The sequence below is a fragment of the Lynx rufus genome, unplaced genomic scaffold (genome assembly GCF_022079265.1).
Source record: "Lynx rufus isolate CCGP_SWC_20201006 ecotype Redwood Valley unplaced genomic scaffold, mLynRuf1.p SCAF_30, whole genome shotgun sequence".
NCBI classification, from domain to species: domain Eukaryota; kingdom Metazoa; phylum Chordata; class Mammalia; order Carnivora; family Felidae; genus Lynx; species Lynx rufus.
The window spans coordinates 1,642,863-1,658,111 of record NW_025814846.1 but is presented as its reverse complement, the minus strand read 5'-3'; the positions used below and the strand labels follow the sequence as shown (position 1 = coordinate 1,658,111).

The 15,249-nt window shown below is 37.4% G+C and overlaps 1 protein-coding gene across 1 annotated transcript in view; it reads right to left on the bottom strand.

Annotated features, from left to right (window-relative positions):
- TEX11 (testis expressed 11) overlaps positions 1–14,849 on the bottom strand; it is a 237,625-nt gene extending 222,776 nt beyond the window's left edge. The window contains exons 1-4 of the mRNA XM_047092484.1: positions 14,813–14,849; positions 4,701–4,822; positions 3,943–4,027; positions 239–318 (exon numbers count right to left, since the gene is read on the bottom strand). Of these exons, the coding sequence (XP_046948440.1) occupies positions 239–318; positions 3,943–4,027; positions 4,701–4,822; positions 14,813–14,849 (324 nt within the window). The remainder of the gene's footprint in view (positions 1–238; positions 319–3,942; positions 4,028–4,700; positions 4,823–14,812) is intronic.
- Positions 14,850–15,249: the final 400 nt, after the last annotated feature.

Genomic DNA, 15,249 nt, shown 5'->3' with positions numbered 1-15,249 from the left:
TTTTTACTTATCATAAATCCTGAATTTAAGTTCAACATTTAGTCCACTGAATCACTGTAATGACAATAGTACTGCTGAGACCTTTAATTGTAATTAGGTATAATTATCCTAAAAGGAACATGGATAGCACTAAAGGATATAACCCCCTTCCAGGTTCACACTAACTTTAACCATCTTCATAAGGAGTAACGACTATCTCATTGCATCTGCACTTTCTCCTCATTTAAATCGGACTTACCAAAATCTGTCTTCGAATAGCATCTTCTGAAGCAGTTGAGCCTTCACACATACACACCAACTTGCAAGCAACATGCCGTACTGCAAAACAGTAATTAGATGCCCATAAACACAAAACATTCATTCTCCTTTTATATACACTTACAAAAAGAAATGAGGAGCAAAGTGCAAGCACTTTTGTTGTTAAAGTAGTAACTTTAAAGTCTTTTTGAAAAAAATCAATTATCAAAAGTAAATGACCTGAAAATTATCAAATGAATTATTTGCTTAATGCTCCAATCAGATATTTAATTTTCAAATTTTAATTTCTGCAGGTCTTAAATTCTGAAGACTTACTAAAGACACCTGATTCCATTTGATGCTCTTGTATGTACCATGCTGACAGCAAAATAATTCTAAGTACAATTGGAATCTAAAGATATTCAACATCTGACAAAATTTCTGAACATTAGAATAATTTTGTTTTTTTTTTATTTTTTTTAATGTTTATTTACTTTTGAGAGAGACACACAGAGTGTGAGCAGGAGAGGGTCAGAGAGAGAGGGAGATACAGAATCTGAAGCAAGCTCCAGGCTCTGAGCTGTCAGCACAGACCCTGATGTGGGACTCGAACTCAAAGAGTACGAGATCATGACCTGAGCCAAAGTTGGACTCTTCACCAACTGAGCCACCCAGGCACCCCAGGCATAGTTTTAGATTATTCCCCTAAACTGTGAATCTGTCTAAATATATTCTTTTCTATAGATGATGTAAAAGTTCTTGAGGTATAACTCAGAAAATATAGATATCCTCTTCATACAGTTCATTTCCCCTGAAAATAGGAAAGTCTGAATAACTGTAAGCTCTTTATTTACACAGTTTCTCTCATCAGAAAACATGTCCACGTTTTAAAGATGACTTCAGGGGCACCTGGGTGGCTCATTAGTTAAGTGTCCAACTTCGGCTCAGATCATGATCTCACAGTTCGTGGGTTTGAGCTCCACATGTGGCTGGCTTCAGATCCTCTGTCCCCCTCTCTCTGCCCCTCCTCCACTCTCTCTCTCTCTCTCTCTCAAAAGTAAATAAAAATTAAAAAACAATAAAGATGACTTCACAAGTAACTGAACTAGTTGCCCTGATGTTAGATGATCTCAGCAGCCATTCAACCTATACTAATACCATTTTCAATTAATATTCCATTGAAAAAGAGATTTGCCCAGGTGAAATTATGGGGTAATTAAAGTCAGTTTCTTATTATTCATCATGAAATGTACATTCTATTCATCCTTTAATAAAGTGGTTTCTGAAAAAAACTTTCATCAAATTAATTCCTAATCATGCATTTACATTGTCTTACATTTCCAGTTTTGAAAATGTTTCCTTTATTTTTCGAAAGTTTACTAATTCTTTGGTATTCTCAAGGAACCTGATCTCTCAATTATTTTCCCTCTCTGGGAGAGATCCATCTACCAAATCTCTATTTGACAAGTAGTGAAAAATAGCTACAACAATGTTCCTTGATAGGCAGAATTGTAGGAGTTTAGAATTAATGCATTTTAATATCACACAGTTCAACTATGTACTATGTTTCTTCAACAGATAAACTTCTAACTCTTCTCTCCCCATAACTACAAGACCCAAGACTCCTAGGAGTAATGATATCCATATTTATCCGACAGTTACAGAAGTAGACCTATTCTCTAAGCATCCTAACAGAGGAATAGACTGAGTAAGTATATTATTGACTGTATTAACCACTAATTAATTACCCTAGACCTACAATGAAATTGTATACAGTTTGGTTTATATTCATAAACATAAATACTTAGCAATGAATTCCACTTGCTGCATATAGACAAAATTCATTTGTCTTCAGAAAGCCAAGCAGGCCAGAGATTCACGTTTTGGCTTGTTGCCTCGATGTATCCTTTATAATGGAGCAATATACTTTCCACAAATGCATTAACTGTCACTATCACTGTTGGAAATGAGAAACTGTCAGCACACTAACCCAGCCATTTAGCTAAAGCACTAGAATTCTGCCAGACAGTGGACCACATTTAATGCATCCAAGCACATGAGTTTGGTTTGGGGGTTTTGTTTTGTTGTTGTTCTTTTAGTTTGCTCTCACAGGTAGAAAAAACTCCTATAATTGTTCTCAAGTAACTCAGTCCAAAGTCCATCAACCCACCTCATGAGGAAACTATTCTTTACCAATTTTTAAATCTAAATCTCTCACATAGCAACATTTCTCATTCTATTATTAATGGAGAAAGGAAACTGCTATTTGAGAGCCCTTCAGAATCCTGAAGATTCTGATCATCTCTTCTCCAGGAAAGATAATCCATGTGTCCTTTAACGTGTCAAGTTCTCATTTTCCCATCCTTTAATCATCTTTGTTTTTCACCACCAGACAATTTCTTGAGGTGATGCTTTTATTTGTGTGTATTTGTGTGTGTGTTAAACTGCATTCATAAATTAATATATTTTCTTTTACTCTTTACTCACTCTGTGGATGTGTATTTGTAATCTCCACTTTTCCCACTTAATTTTTTTTGTTCCAAATTTTTATTTGGGGTGTCTGGGTGGCTCAGTCAGTCAAGCCTCCGACTCTTGATTTCGGCTCAGGTCAGGATCTCAAAGTTTGTGAACTGGAGCCCTGCATCAGGCTCTGTGCTGACAGTGCAGAGCCTGCTTAGGATTCTCTCTCTCTCCCTCTGCCCCTCCCCTGGTTCATACTCTCTCTCTCTCAAAAATAAACACTTTTTAAAAATAATAAAATAAAAATAAATTCTAGTTAGTTAACATACAGTGCAATGTTGGTTCCAGAAGTAGAATTCAGTGATTCATCACTTACATACAACACCCAGTGCTCATCATAACAAGTGCCCTCCTTAATACCCATCACCCATTTAGCTCATCCTTCACCCACTTCCTTCCATCACCCCTCAGTTTGTCCTCCAATTTAAGAGTCTCTTATGGTTTGCTTCTTTTTCTTCTTTCCTGTATGTTCACTGTTTTGTTTCTTAAATTCCACATATAAGTGAAATCATATGGTGCTTGTCTTCCTCTATTTCGCTTAGCATAATACCCTCTAGCTCCATCCATGTCATTGCAAATAGCAAGATTTCATTCTTTTTGATAGCTGAGTAATATTCCATTGTATATATACACCACAGCTTCTTTATACACACCCTGATGTTTATAGCAGCATTATCAACAACAGCCAAATTATGGAAAGAGCCCAAATGTACATCAACTGATGAATAGATAAAGAAGCAGTGATGCTGTTAAACTTTTATTAATCAGGAGCTAACCTCTGAAAAATCACAAAATTCAAGATGTTTGCTTAAGAAACTTCTATGTATAGGGGCGCCTGGGTGGCGCAGTCTGTTAAACGTCCGACTTCAGCCAGGTCATGATCTCGCGGTCCGTGAGTTCGAGCCCCGCGTCGGGCTCTGGGCGGATGGCTCAGAGCCTGGAGCCTGTTTCCGATTCTGTGTCTCCCTCTCTCTCTGCCCCTCCCCCGTTCATGCTCTGTCTCTCTCTGTCCCAAAAATAAATAAACGTTGAAAAAAAAAAAAGAAACTTCTATGTATAGATCATTTTGTTTATTTTTCTTTTAATAAATACCCATTTATGAACTAGTCAAAATATTATTTAAACTGCAGGAACACAACCTAATGTATAATAAAAATATTCCTTGTAAAATGAATGTATACATACATTTAGCTTTCTGCTCTTCACTTATAACTGAACCTACTCTCTTGGTAACTGCCCAGTTCCATAGGTTTACTGCCATTTCTTCAACCTGGACAAGAAAAACATTTTCTTAGCCAGTTAAAATACCATCCACCTCCAATGACATGGATTTTCTTGCATGTTTTATGCTTATGTGACTATTGTGGGTCATTTACAGGCCCCTCATAATCTAATCCCATTCTACCTTGCCTCCCAAAAACGTAGTCACATTATGTGACTGTCCCATGAACACAACTTGTTTATTTATATCTATGCACTTTTATTCATACTGCTGGCTTTACCTAATATACCTCCTCCCCTTGTCTTTATGTAACTCAAATCCAGTTCAGTCTCACACATGAAGCTTTCAGCAACCACTATAGTCTATATTGATCTCTCCCTTCTTTGAACTTCTATATTCGTTAAATTTCACATAATTGAGCAATTAATTATGCCATTTTGTATAATTTATTCTTTGCTTTAGTTGTTTTTAAGCCATTAGGCTTGAAAATCCAAAGACAGATTTCTATGTATTTATAATTGTTAATCACAACAGCTATTTTTTTATATAATTAAAATGGTGAATCATCAAAACTTATCAGAGGCACCTGGCTGGCTCAGTCAGTGGAGCATGTGACTCCTGTCTTGGGGTTATGAGTTCAAGCCCCACATTGAGTGTAGAGATTCCTTAAAAATAAAATCTTTCAAAAATTTTTCATAAACAAAATTATTTTTATACCAACCTGAGCATCCTGTATTTCAGCCATAGAATCCCTGTTGATATTTGCTATGTCATTGAAGAGTCTTTCAATTGCCTCAGGTATGCTAGGTGAATTATCTCTTACAATCAGGTTTTCAACAATTTCTGAAATAACAATGGATGATACAAGTGCTGTGAACAATCACCATTGGGAAAAAGTAGAAAATCATTTTTAAATCTGTTCTTAGATCTTTGGTAAAATAAATATAGCATGAAGAAACTTGAATTATCATTAGAGTAAAACCAAACTGGAGATAAAGTTTCTTTTAGGTAAGGGTAGAGTACAATTTCAAATAAAATTTGCATTCCCTGAGAGTCACTTGTTTAATAACTTAATCATCACTCATTGTCAGAAAGTAAAATGCCTTGACTTCACAAATAAGTCATCTTAAAACTGAAAGATTTAAATTAACAATGTCTTCAAAACTAGAAAATGTAGAAATTCTGAAGGGAGACTGAGAATACCCATTAAAATTGAAATACTTATTAATATTTTTAAGCATTAGACAGACATAACTAACTCGTGCTGGCACTGAAGTCTTGACCTTACTTTGTGAGAAAAAAAAATGACATGCCCAATTACCAACAACATTAACCAGTTATTGAATCTGTACAAGTGATGTCACCATTTTCTAAACAATCTAAGTTCCAGATTCCACATGAATTCCTTAAAACCCAAGCATGATGTAAAATCATAATTAATGCCCTTCATCTCATCAAATTGAGGTTTTTCCAAACTCATGTAATAGAAGTCTCCATAACCTCTATACGTCTCTAATTTCTTACATTTCTGAGCATCAACTAGCAAGAATGTTAATATTCTTAACAATACTATAAGAGCACATTTTGAAAGAATTTTTAACATGCTACAATAATAAATCTGCTAAATTAAAAACTTTCAGTTAAGCACCAGAAAATAGATTCATATTAAGACTTCATAAAGCAAAGAGGTACCCAGCTGGCTCAGTTAGTAAAGCATGCAACTCTTGATCTCAGGGTTGTGAGCTCAAGTCCCATGTGGGATGCAGATTACTTAATAAAAAAAGCAAAAAAAAAAAAAAAAAACAAAAAAACAAAAAACAAACCCACTTTAAAAATGGGCAGAAGATCTGAATAGACAATTTTTCTAAAGAAGACATACAGAAAGCCAATAAGTACCTGAAAAGATGTTCAACATCACTAATCATCAGGGAAATGAAAATCAAAATCACAATGAGATAGCACCTCACACCTGTTAGAATGGCTAATACCAAACAGACAAGAAATAAGTGTTGGCGAGGATGTGAAGAAAAAGGAACCCCTGCACACTGTTGGTGGGAATGTAAACTGGTGTAGCCACTACGTAAAACAGTATGGAAGTTTCTCAAAAAATTAAAAATAGACATACCATATGATCCAGCAATTCTACTTGTGGGTATTTATTCAGAGAAAATGAAAACAGTAACTTGAAAAAATATATGCTCCCCCACATTCATGGCAGTATTATTTACAATAATAACCAAAATATGGAAACAACCTAAGTGAACATCAACAGATGAATAGATAAAAATTTGCAGAATACAGGGGTGCCTGGGTGACGCAGTCGGTTAAGCGTCCGACTTCAGCCAGGTCACGATCTCGCGGTCCGTGAGTTCGAGCCCCGCGTTGGGCTCTGGGCTGATGGCTCAGAGCCTGGAGCCTGGTTCCGATTCTGTGTCTCCCTCTCTCTCTGCCCCTCCCCCATTCATGCTCTGTCTCTCTCTGTCCCAAGAATAAATAAACATTGAAAAAAAAAATTAAAAAAAAAAATTTGCAGAATACATACAATGGAATATTATTCAGCCATAAAAGAATGAAATCTTTTTATCTGAATGAAATCTTGCAATCTGTGACAACGTAGATGGACCTTGAGGGCATTATGCTAAGTGAAATAAGTCAAATAGAGAAAAACATATATTATATAATCTCACTTATATGTGGAATCTTAAAAAAAAGACAAGCTCATAGATACAGAGAACAGACTGGTGGTTGCTGGCAGTGGGGGGTGCAAAATGGGGGAAGGGAGTCAAAGGTACAAACTTCTAGTTATAAAGTAAGTCATGGGGATGTAATGTACAGCATGGCAACAATAGCTAATGATACTGTATTGTGTATTTGAAAGTTGCTAAAAGAGTAAATCTTAAAAGTTCTCATCACAACAGGGGCACATGGGTGGCTCAGCCAGTTGAGCACCGAGCTCGGGTTATAATCTCGTGGTCCTTGAGTTCGAGCCCCACATTGAGTTCTGTGCTGACAGCACAGAGCCTGGAGCCTGCTTCGGATTCTGTCTCCCTCTCTACCCCTCACCTGCTCATGCTGTCTTTCTCTCTCTTTCTCTCTCTCAAAAAATAAACATGAAAAATTTTTTTAAAGTTCTCATCACAAAAAAAACAACTTTGTAACTATTCATGGTGACAGATGTTAACTAGACTTGTTGTAGTCATTATTTCACAATATGTACAATTACCAAATCATTATGCTGTAGACCTGAAATTAATAGAATGTTGTATGTCGATTATACCTCAATAAAAAATAAGAAAGTTTAAAAATGTTTTTAAATATCCAAATATTATTTAAAAACAGATTCTTGAAATGTTTTTGGAAAGAAAACAAAAACCCAATGTAAATTTTTAATTTGAGCTCCTTTTTAAAAAAATTCAAATATATTTTAGTAGAATACTAATTATAACTTGTGGTTACATAATACATGAGATTGTAAAGACATTAATTCTGACTTGTGGATGTTCTCTTAATGTTTTATAGAATTCATTGTCAGTATAATCCTGGTACTTTCAAAACATATTTTCAATGTCATTCAGTTGAGCAACTTGATTGACACCAGCTGAGGCAATGACAGCACTGCAGTGCTTTATGATAAAATGCAGTCAGCAAAGCTAGGTAAGTAGTAGAGATCACAGAGCTGAATGGTTGACTTACATTATGAAGGAGACACTTCTGGGAGAAGCTCAGAAAAGAGCTTCTATAAATACAGCCTATTCCCGAGATCTGAAGACAACACGCTGTATTAACGTTTTATCAAGTAAGATTGTACATTTTGAAAGAAAATAATTAAATTATCTTCCTAGCTGCTGAAATAAACTATGATTTACAGCATGACTTCAGTCAATTTAATTTAAATGAGATTCATCCTGATGGGGTCACTCTATTGAGATAGCCATGTTAATCAGTACCAATTAATTCTGATTTGGTAGACAGCATTCTAGGTATGGAATAATATAAAATAAGCATTTTCCCTATCCTTGAGAAAGGAAGGTTTCATTACAACATGGAAAAAATCTATCAAAAGTCCTGCCAAGTCTCTCCCTATGGCCTCCATCACAGCTCAACCAGTCATTTGAAAGCCAAAGCAGCTCAAAGACCTGCCAGGGTCAATTCAAGATTTTACTCCGAGTCACAATGATTATCTGCAACCTCTTTAGTGAGAAAAAAACAAAAATGACAATAAAATTAACATTTGCATAGTGCTTTACAGTCTCAAAGCTTTTTCACCTGCATTCTCATTTACTCATCAATCTACTCTGCAAGGGAGCATTTTTTATTTTATAAGATGCAGAAACTGAAATTTAAAAAGTGCAGTGACTTCTCAAAGGTGATACAAAGAAAAAGTAGCAAACTAGGATTTGAACTCAGGCTTTCTCATTTGAAATCCTATACTTTCAACTATACTAGTTCTATAGGGAAAAGCCTGAAGCAAGTGATATGCCAAGATTGACACAACTAAAAAACAGCAGGGAAAGAAAAAATGAGCCAATACCATTCAGAGTACCATACTATAATTCTCATTGTGGGCTAAGAAAAGGTATTCCAGCACAGACTGGCTTGAATGAGGAGAGCCAAATATCCAAAGTGTCAAAAGGGCATGGCAAACTCAGGCAAACAGATTTAGTCTTACACTAAAATCAGAGTGTAGATCTTATTTTCCGTGGTCAAAAAGATAATCATTTTTTATACAATATTCCAGGAGGTCCAAACTGACAAACTGGGTATGGTATAAGGGAATCCAAGCAGTGACTCATAACGCAGAAGTCAGGTGGAACTGCATGCACCACAGTTCAAAGAGAACTATTCACAGTAATGTATCGTACTTCTCAGCAGCATCTTGGTCCTAGAGGACTAGAAAAGGATGCAGGGCAGGCTAACTCCATGAAAATCATGACAAACAGAAATGATACAGCTAGCTCCAAAGCTCAACAGGTGCCTCGAGTATGTCCCCAGCATGTTAAATCTCAAACCTGATGGCCAGTATGACCTCACTTCAAACCAAACTGTTCCCTACTCCACTTTACTACTATTCTTTTTTTTGCCCTGGACAGTACCAGCTCAGGGACTGGAGCAAATCTAAGCCTGAGCTCAACAGGAGGTAAAAAGCTATATAAAGTGTTGGAGGGCAAGTGGCTGGGAGTGTGGGGGAAGCAGGAGCTGACAGTATCATGCTAACCAAAAAAGAATTTCCAGCTTGATTCTGGTAAGGAAATACATCCAGTCACATTCGGTACACTAAACTTTGGAGATCAAAGGACTAAAAAAACAACTACCCATATATGCAACAACATGGATGAATTTCAAAACAATTATGCTTCAAGGCACCAGGGTGGCTCAGTCGGTTAAATGTCTGACTTCAGTTCAGGTCATGATCTCTCAGTTTGTGAGTTTGAGCCCAGCATCTGGCTGTTGGCTGTCAGCACAGAGCCTACTTGGTGTCTTCTGTCCCCTTCTCTCTCTGCCTCTCCCCCGTCTCAAAAATAAATAAACATTAAGAAAAACAATTATGCTTAGTGAAAGACAGCATAGAAAAAAAGGATACATACTGTATAATTTCATTTATAAATTAATCTACAGTGAGAAATCAGAACAGTGGTTGCCTAGAGTGGAGGGAGGGGTAGACTGACTACAAAGGGGCATGACAGAATTTTCTGAGATGAAAATGTTCTGTTTCTTTCTTTACTTAAAAAAAAATTTTTTTAAGGAGGCTCCACACTTAATGTGGGGCTCAAACTCACAACCCTGAGATCTAGAGCTGCATGCCTTACCAAATAAGCCAGCCAGGCATCCAGAGAATGTTCGGTTTCTTGATTCAAATGTTGTTTATATGGATTACATTTGCCCAAAAAAGGCATCAACCTGTACATTTAAAATATGTGAATTCTACTGTATGTAAAGTATGCCTAAATAAAACTGATTTCTAAGAAAGAACAAGAAAAGAAAAAAAAAAGAAAGGAAAAGGAAGGAGGGAGGAAGGGGAGGCAGGGGAAAGAAAGAAAGAAAAAGTTATACAGAGTTGAAATCCCTGGAAGCTATAGGTCAAGAGCAGGATAGCACAATATGGCATCAAACTTTGTTCAACATCAGGAAAGCAGCCTCAGGGCCACCTAGCTGGCTCAATGGGAGGAGCATCGGACTCCTAATCTTGGAGTCATGGGTTTAAGCTCCATGTTGTGTATAGTGATTACTGAAAACAAACAAAAAACTCAAAAAACAAAAGGCAGCCTCAAAGGTCAAGGAGGTTGGTCCACTTTGACAACCTTTACCCATTTCCCCACATCCCAGAAACACTGTAACCTATGTGAGAGGACAGAGAAGATGGATGTGTTAACTAACCTTATTGTGGTAATCATTTATATATATATACACACACCACACTGTATACCTTAAACTTACACAATGTTATATGTCAATTATATCTCAGTAAAACTGGGGGGAAAATGGTGAACAGGAGAGTTGGCAACTGGAGTGCATATACAAAGAGCCCCAAGAGTCCTTTGAAAAGATGAACCAGAGATTCTAAATCTAGGGCCAAAGCCAAGTATAAAATAAGACAGCTGCTAGACTTTGGAGACAAGAACAAATCAGGCAGGTGGCACAGGCACACAATAGGTGTGAGTAACAGACTGATGTCAACCTTAAGTGAGGTTTTTCATGGCATAGCATTCTGTTCCTAGCCCTGTCCTATTTAACAATTTTATCAATGAGTTAGATGAAGAAGCTGAGATAGATGATATAATCAGCAATAAAAATGAAATCTCCAGTTTGTAGAAATAGGATTAATGTCAGATAAAAAATTATTAGGGGTGCCTGGCTGGCTCAGTCAGTACACCAAGCAACTCTTGATCTCAGGTTCATGAGTTCAAGCCCCATGTTAGGTATGGGACCTGCTAAAAAAAAAGTATAGTCCTGCATTTAAGTCTTCAAAACTAACTGTACCAATATATGACAGGCAAGATGTAGCTTAACAGCAGCTTGTACTAAAAAAAGACTGAGGGTCTTTTGGGGGCAAAAAGCTCAAAATGAATCACTAGGGTAGTGCAACTGGCCACACACACACACCCCAAAAAAGGAAAACATAAATTTGATCTTAACTACATCAGTATATAACAGAATGATCACTCCTAGATCTATAAAGGATTGTTTTGTGCTGATCATATAAACCCTAAAGAATTGTGTTGTTGGGGCGCCTGGGTGGCGCAGTCGGTTAAGCGTCCGACTTCAGCCAGGTCACGATCTCGCGGTCTGTGAGTTCGAGCCCCGCGTCGGGCTCTGGGCTGATGGCTCAGAGCCTGGAGCCTGTTTCCGATTCTGTGTCTCCCTCTCTCTCTGCCCCTCGCCCGTTCATGCTCTGTCTCTCTCTGTCCCAAAAATAAATAAACGTTGAAAAAAAAAATTAAAAAAAAAAAAAAAAAGAATTGTGTTGTTATGAGTACCATGCTTTAAGGAATAACATGAAAAGAATAGAGCATGTTCAAAGGACAGCACACAAGACATTGAAAGGACTAGAAACCATGGAATATGAGGAATGACTGAAGAAACTGAAAATGCTTAATCTGAAGAAGACTTCCCAGGCGACATAAATATCTTCAAATAGTTGAAGAGCTAGCATACAGAAAAGGAATTACACTTATTTAGCCCAAATGGGTATATAACTGAGACAAATTTCCTCTTGGTCTTGAAACTGAACTGTTTATACAAAAAGATGGATATTGGGATGCCTGGTGGCTCAGTTGGTTAAGCGTCCAACTTCGGCTCAGGTCATGATCTCGTGGTTTGTGAGTTCCAGCCTCACGTCAGGCTCCATGCTGACAGCTTGCTCAGAGCCTGGAGCCTGTCCTGGATTCTGTCTCCCTTTTTCTCTGCCCCTCCCCCGCTCACACTCTGCCCCTGTCTCTCTCAAAAATAAATAAACATTAAAAAAAATTTTTTTTATATCAATTTTCCCTGACAAGAAAATGACCTAGAACTGCCACATGATCTTTTGTGGTTCATTTTAACAAAATTTGACTGAAACATTACGTGTACAGAAGAGAAAACACAAATGACCCGTAAATCTATAAAAATACACCCAACTTCACTAGTTACCAGGGAAATGAAAACTAAAATAACACTCATGGGAACATCTGAAGAGCTCAGTCAATTAATTGAGCATCTGACTCAATTTCAGCTGGGGTCATGATCCCAGGGTTGTGGAATCAAGCCCCACATTGGGCTCCATGCTGAGAGTGGAACCTGCTTAAGATTCTCTCTCTCATATAATTTAGAAGACATACTGTTGAGTTTCCCTGAGCTATGCTCACTTCTGTCTTTAAAATGTATTTGTTCCCATTCACAATTGCACCAAGAAGCATAAAATACCTAGGGATAAATCTAACCAAAGATGTAAAAGATCTGTAGGCTGAAAACTATAGAAAGCTTATGAAGGAAATTGAAGAAGATACAAAGAAGTGGAAAAACATTCCGTGCTCATGGATTGGAAGAATAAATATTGTTAAAATGTCAATACTACCCAAAGCTATCTACACATTCAATGCAATCCCAATCAAAATTGCACCAGCATTTTTCTCAAAGCTAGAACAAGCAATCCTAAAATTCGTATGGAACCACTAAAGGCCCCAAATAGCCAAAGTAATTTTGAAGAAGAAGACCAAAGCAGGAGGCATCACAATCCCAGACTTTAGCCTCTACTACAAAGCTGTAATCGTCAAGACAGCATGGTATTGGCACAAAAACAGACACATACACCAATGGAATAGAATAGAAACCCCAGAACTACTAGACCCACAAACGTATGGCCAACTCATCTTTGACAAAGCAGGAAAGAACATCCAATGGAAAAAAGACAGCCTCTTTAACAAATGGTGCTGGCAGAACTGGACAGCAACATGCAGAAGGATGAAACTACACCACTTTCTTACACCATTCACAAAAACAAACTCAAAATGGATAAAGGACCTGAATGTGAGACAGGAAACCATCAAAACCCTAGAGGAGAAAGCAGGAAAAGACCTCTCTGACCTCAGCAGCAATTTCTTACTTGACACATCTCCAAAAGCAAGGGAATTAAAGCAAAAATGAACTATTGGGACCTCATGAAGATAAAAAGCTTCTGCACAGCAAAGGAAACAATCAACAAAACCAAAAGGCAACCAACGGAATGGGAAAAGATATTTGCAAATGACATATCGGACAAAGAGCTAGTATCCAAAATCTATAAAGAGCTCACCAAACTCCACACCCGAAAAACAAATAATCCAGTGAAGAAATAGGCAGAAGACATGAATAGACACTTCTCTAAAGAAGACATCCGGATGGCCAACAGGCACATGAAAAGATGCTCAACGTCGCTCCTTATACAAATCCAAATCAAAACCACACTGAGATACCACTTCACACCAGTCAGAGTGGCTAAAATGAACAAATCAGGAGACTATAGATGCTGGAGAGGATGTGGAGAAACGGAAACCCTCTTGCACTGTTGGTGGGAATGCAAATTGGTGCAGCCACTCTGGAAAACAGTGTGGAGGTTCCTCAAAAAATTAAAAATAGACCTACCCTATGACCCAGCAATAGCACTGCTAGGAATTTACCCAAGGGATACAGGAGTGCTGATGCATAGGGGCACTTGTACCCCAATGTTTATAGCAGCACTCTCAACAATAGCCAAATTATGGAAAGAGCCTAAATGTCTGTCAACTGACGAATGGATAAAGAAATTGTGGTTTATATACACAATGGAATACTACGTGGCAATGAGAAAGAATGAAATATGGCCCTTTGTAGCAACGTGGATGGAACTGGAGAGTGTTATGCTAAGTGAAGTAAGTCATACAGAGAAAGACAGATACCATATGTTTTCACTCTTATGTGGATCCTGAGAAACTTAACAGAAGACCATGGGGGAGGAGAAGGAAAAAAAAAAGAGGTTAGAGAGGGAGAGAGCCAAACCATAAGAGACTCTTAAAAACTGAGAACAAACTGAGGGTTGATGGGGGGTGGGTAATGGGTATTGAGGAGGGCACCTTTTGGGATGAGCACTGGGTGTTGTATGGAAACCAACTGGACGATAAATTTCATATTAAAAATAAATAAATAAATAATAATAATAAATGACAAGCATTAATGAAACATCAACCTAATAGATTTATAGCCATGCTGGTTAAAACATACTTCACTATAATATGAATATGAATGCACCACAGGTCTAATCATGTTCCCAGAAAAAAAGGAAATACCATAAACTCTCTCATGTCTGGTATGATTGAGGAATCTGGTGTTCTGGTCAAATCAAATTGCTTTTGTTTATTATGATTTCCCATAAATACCATACATGGATTACCAGTTTTCAAAATAATTAAGATACAATAAAATGCACTTAAACTTAAAACTACACAGAAAAAAATAAATAAATAAAACTACGCAGGATAGAATTTATTTTTAACTGTTAATTATGGCAAGTCACTTCAGGATCTTGCAGTAATATTTTTAATGCACTTTCAACACAATTGATATCTAATTCAGAGTAAACCATTGTTATTTTGCATGCCATAAAAATTGTCAGAAAATAATCGATGAGTTGTGAATTGTTTCCCTGTACCAGCTTATAAAAGGGTTTCCAGTGTCTTAAACATCTATGTTGTTTTTCCGGTACATAAATGAGAAACTTTGGACCTAAATTTGGAAAATTTGGACCAAAGTGATAAAATTCAGAAACAAAATCCATTTAGAGGATCTTAGATAAGGCAACAAACAGTGTGACATTTTTCTTCATTACCATCTAAAGCTATATACCTTTAAAGTCCATGAAACAAAAATCCGTTTCGTCCATTATTAAATCTCTGGCTCAGACCTATGAAATAAGAAAATATTTTCAATATTCTGTCCTTTATCCTCAATAAATATCTTTTCAAATTTTCCAGTTACTTGTTACCCTAAGGGGTAAAATGCTGAAGAAATTTTAAAACCCTGAAAAACCAGTTAATGGGGGGGCCAGGCCCAGGCTGCCGCAGCGCCAAACATGCGCGACGCCCAACAGGCGCGGCGCCAGGCTGCGGCGGTCCAATGGGGGCCGCGGCTCGGAACCCGACCTGGGGTAAATTCTGCCCCACGACAAGGAAACCAGGGCCCGGGGTATCCTGTGATTGGTCCGGCTGATACACATTGTCTCCTAATTGGTTCAAAATCCCCCCCCTCCACTGCCCACACGTTCAAAGTATCCAATCATTCAC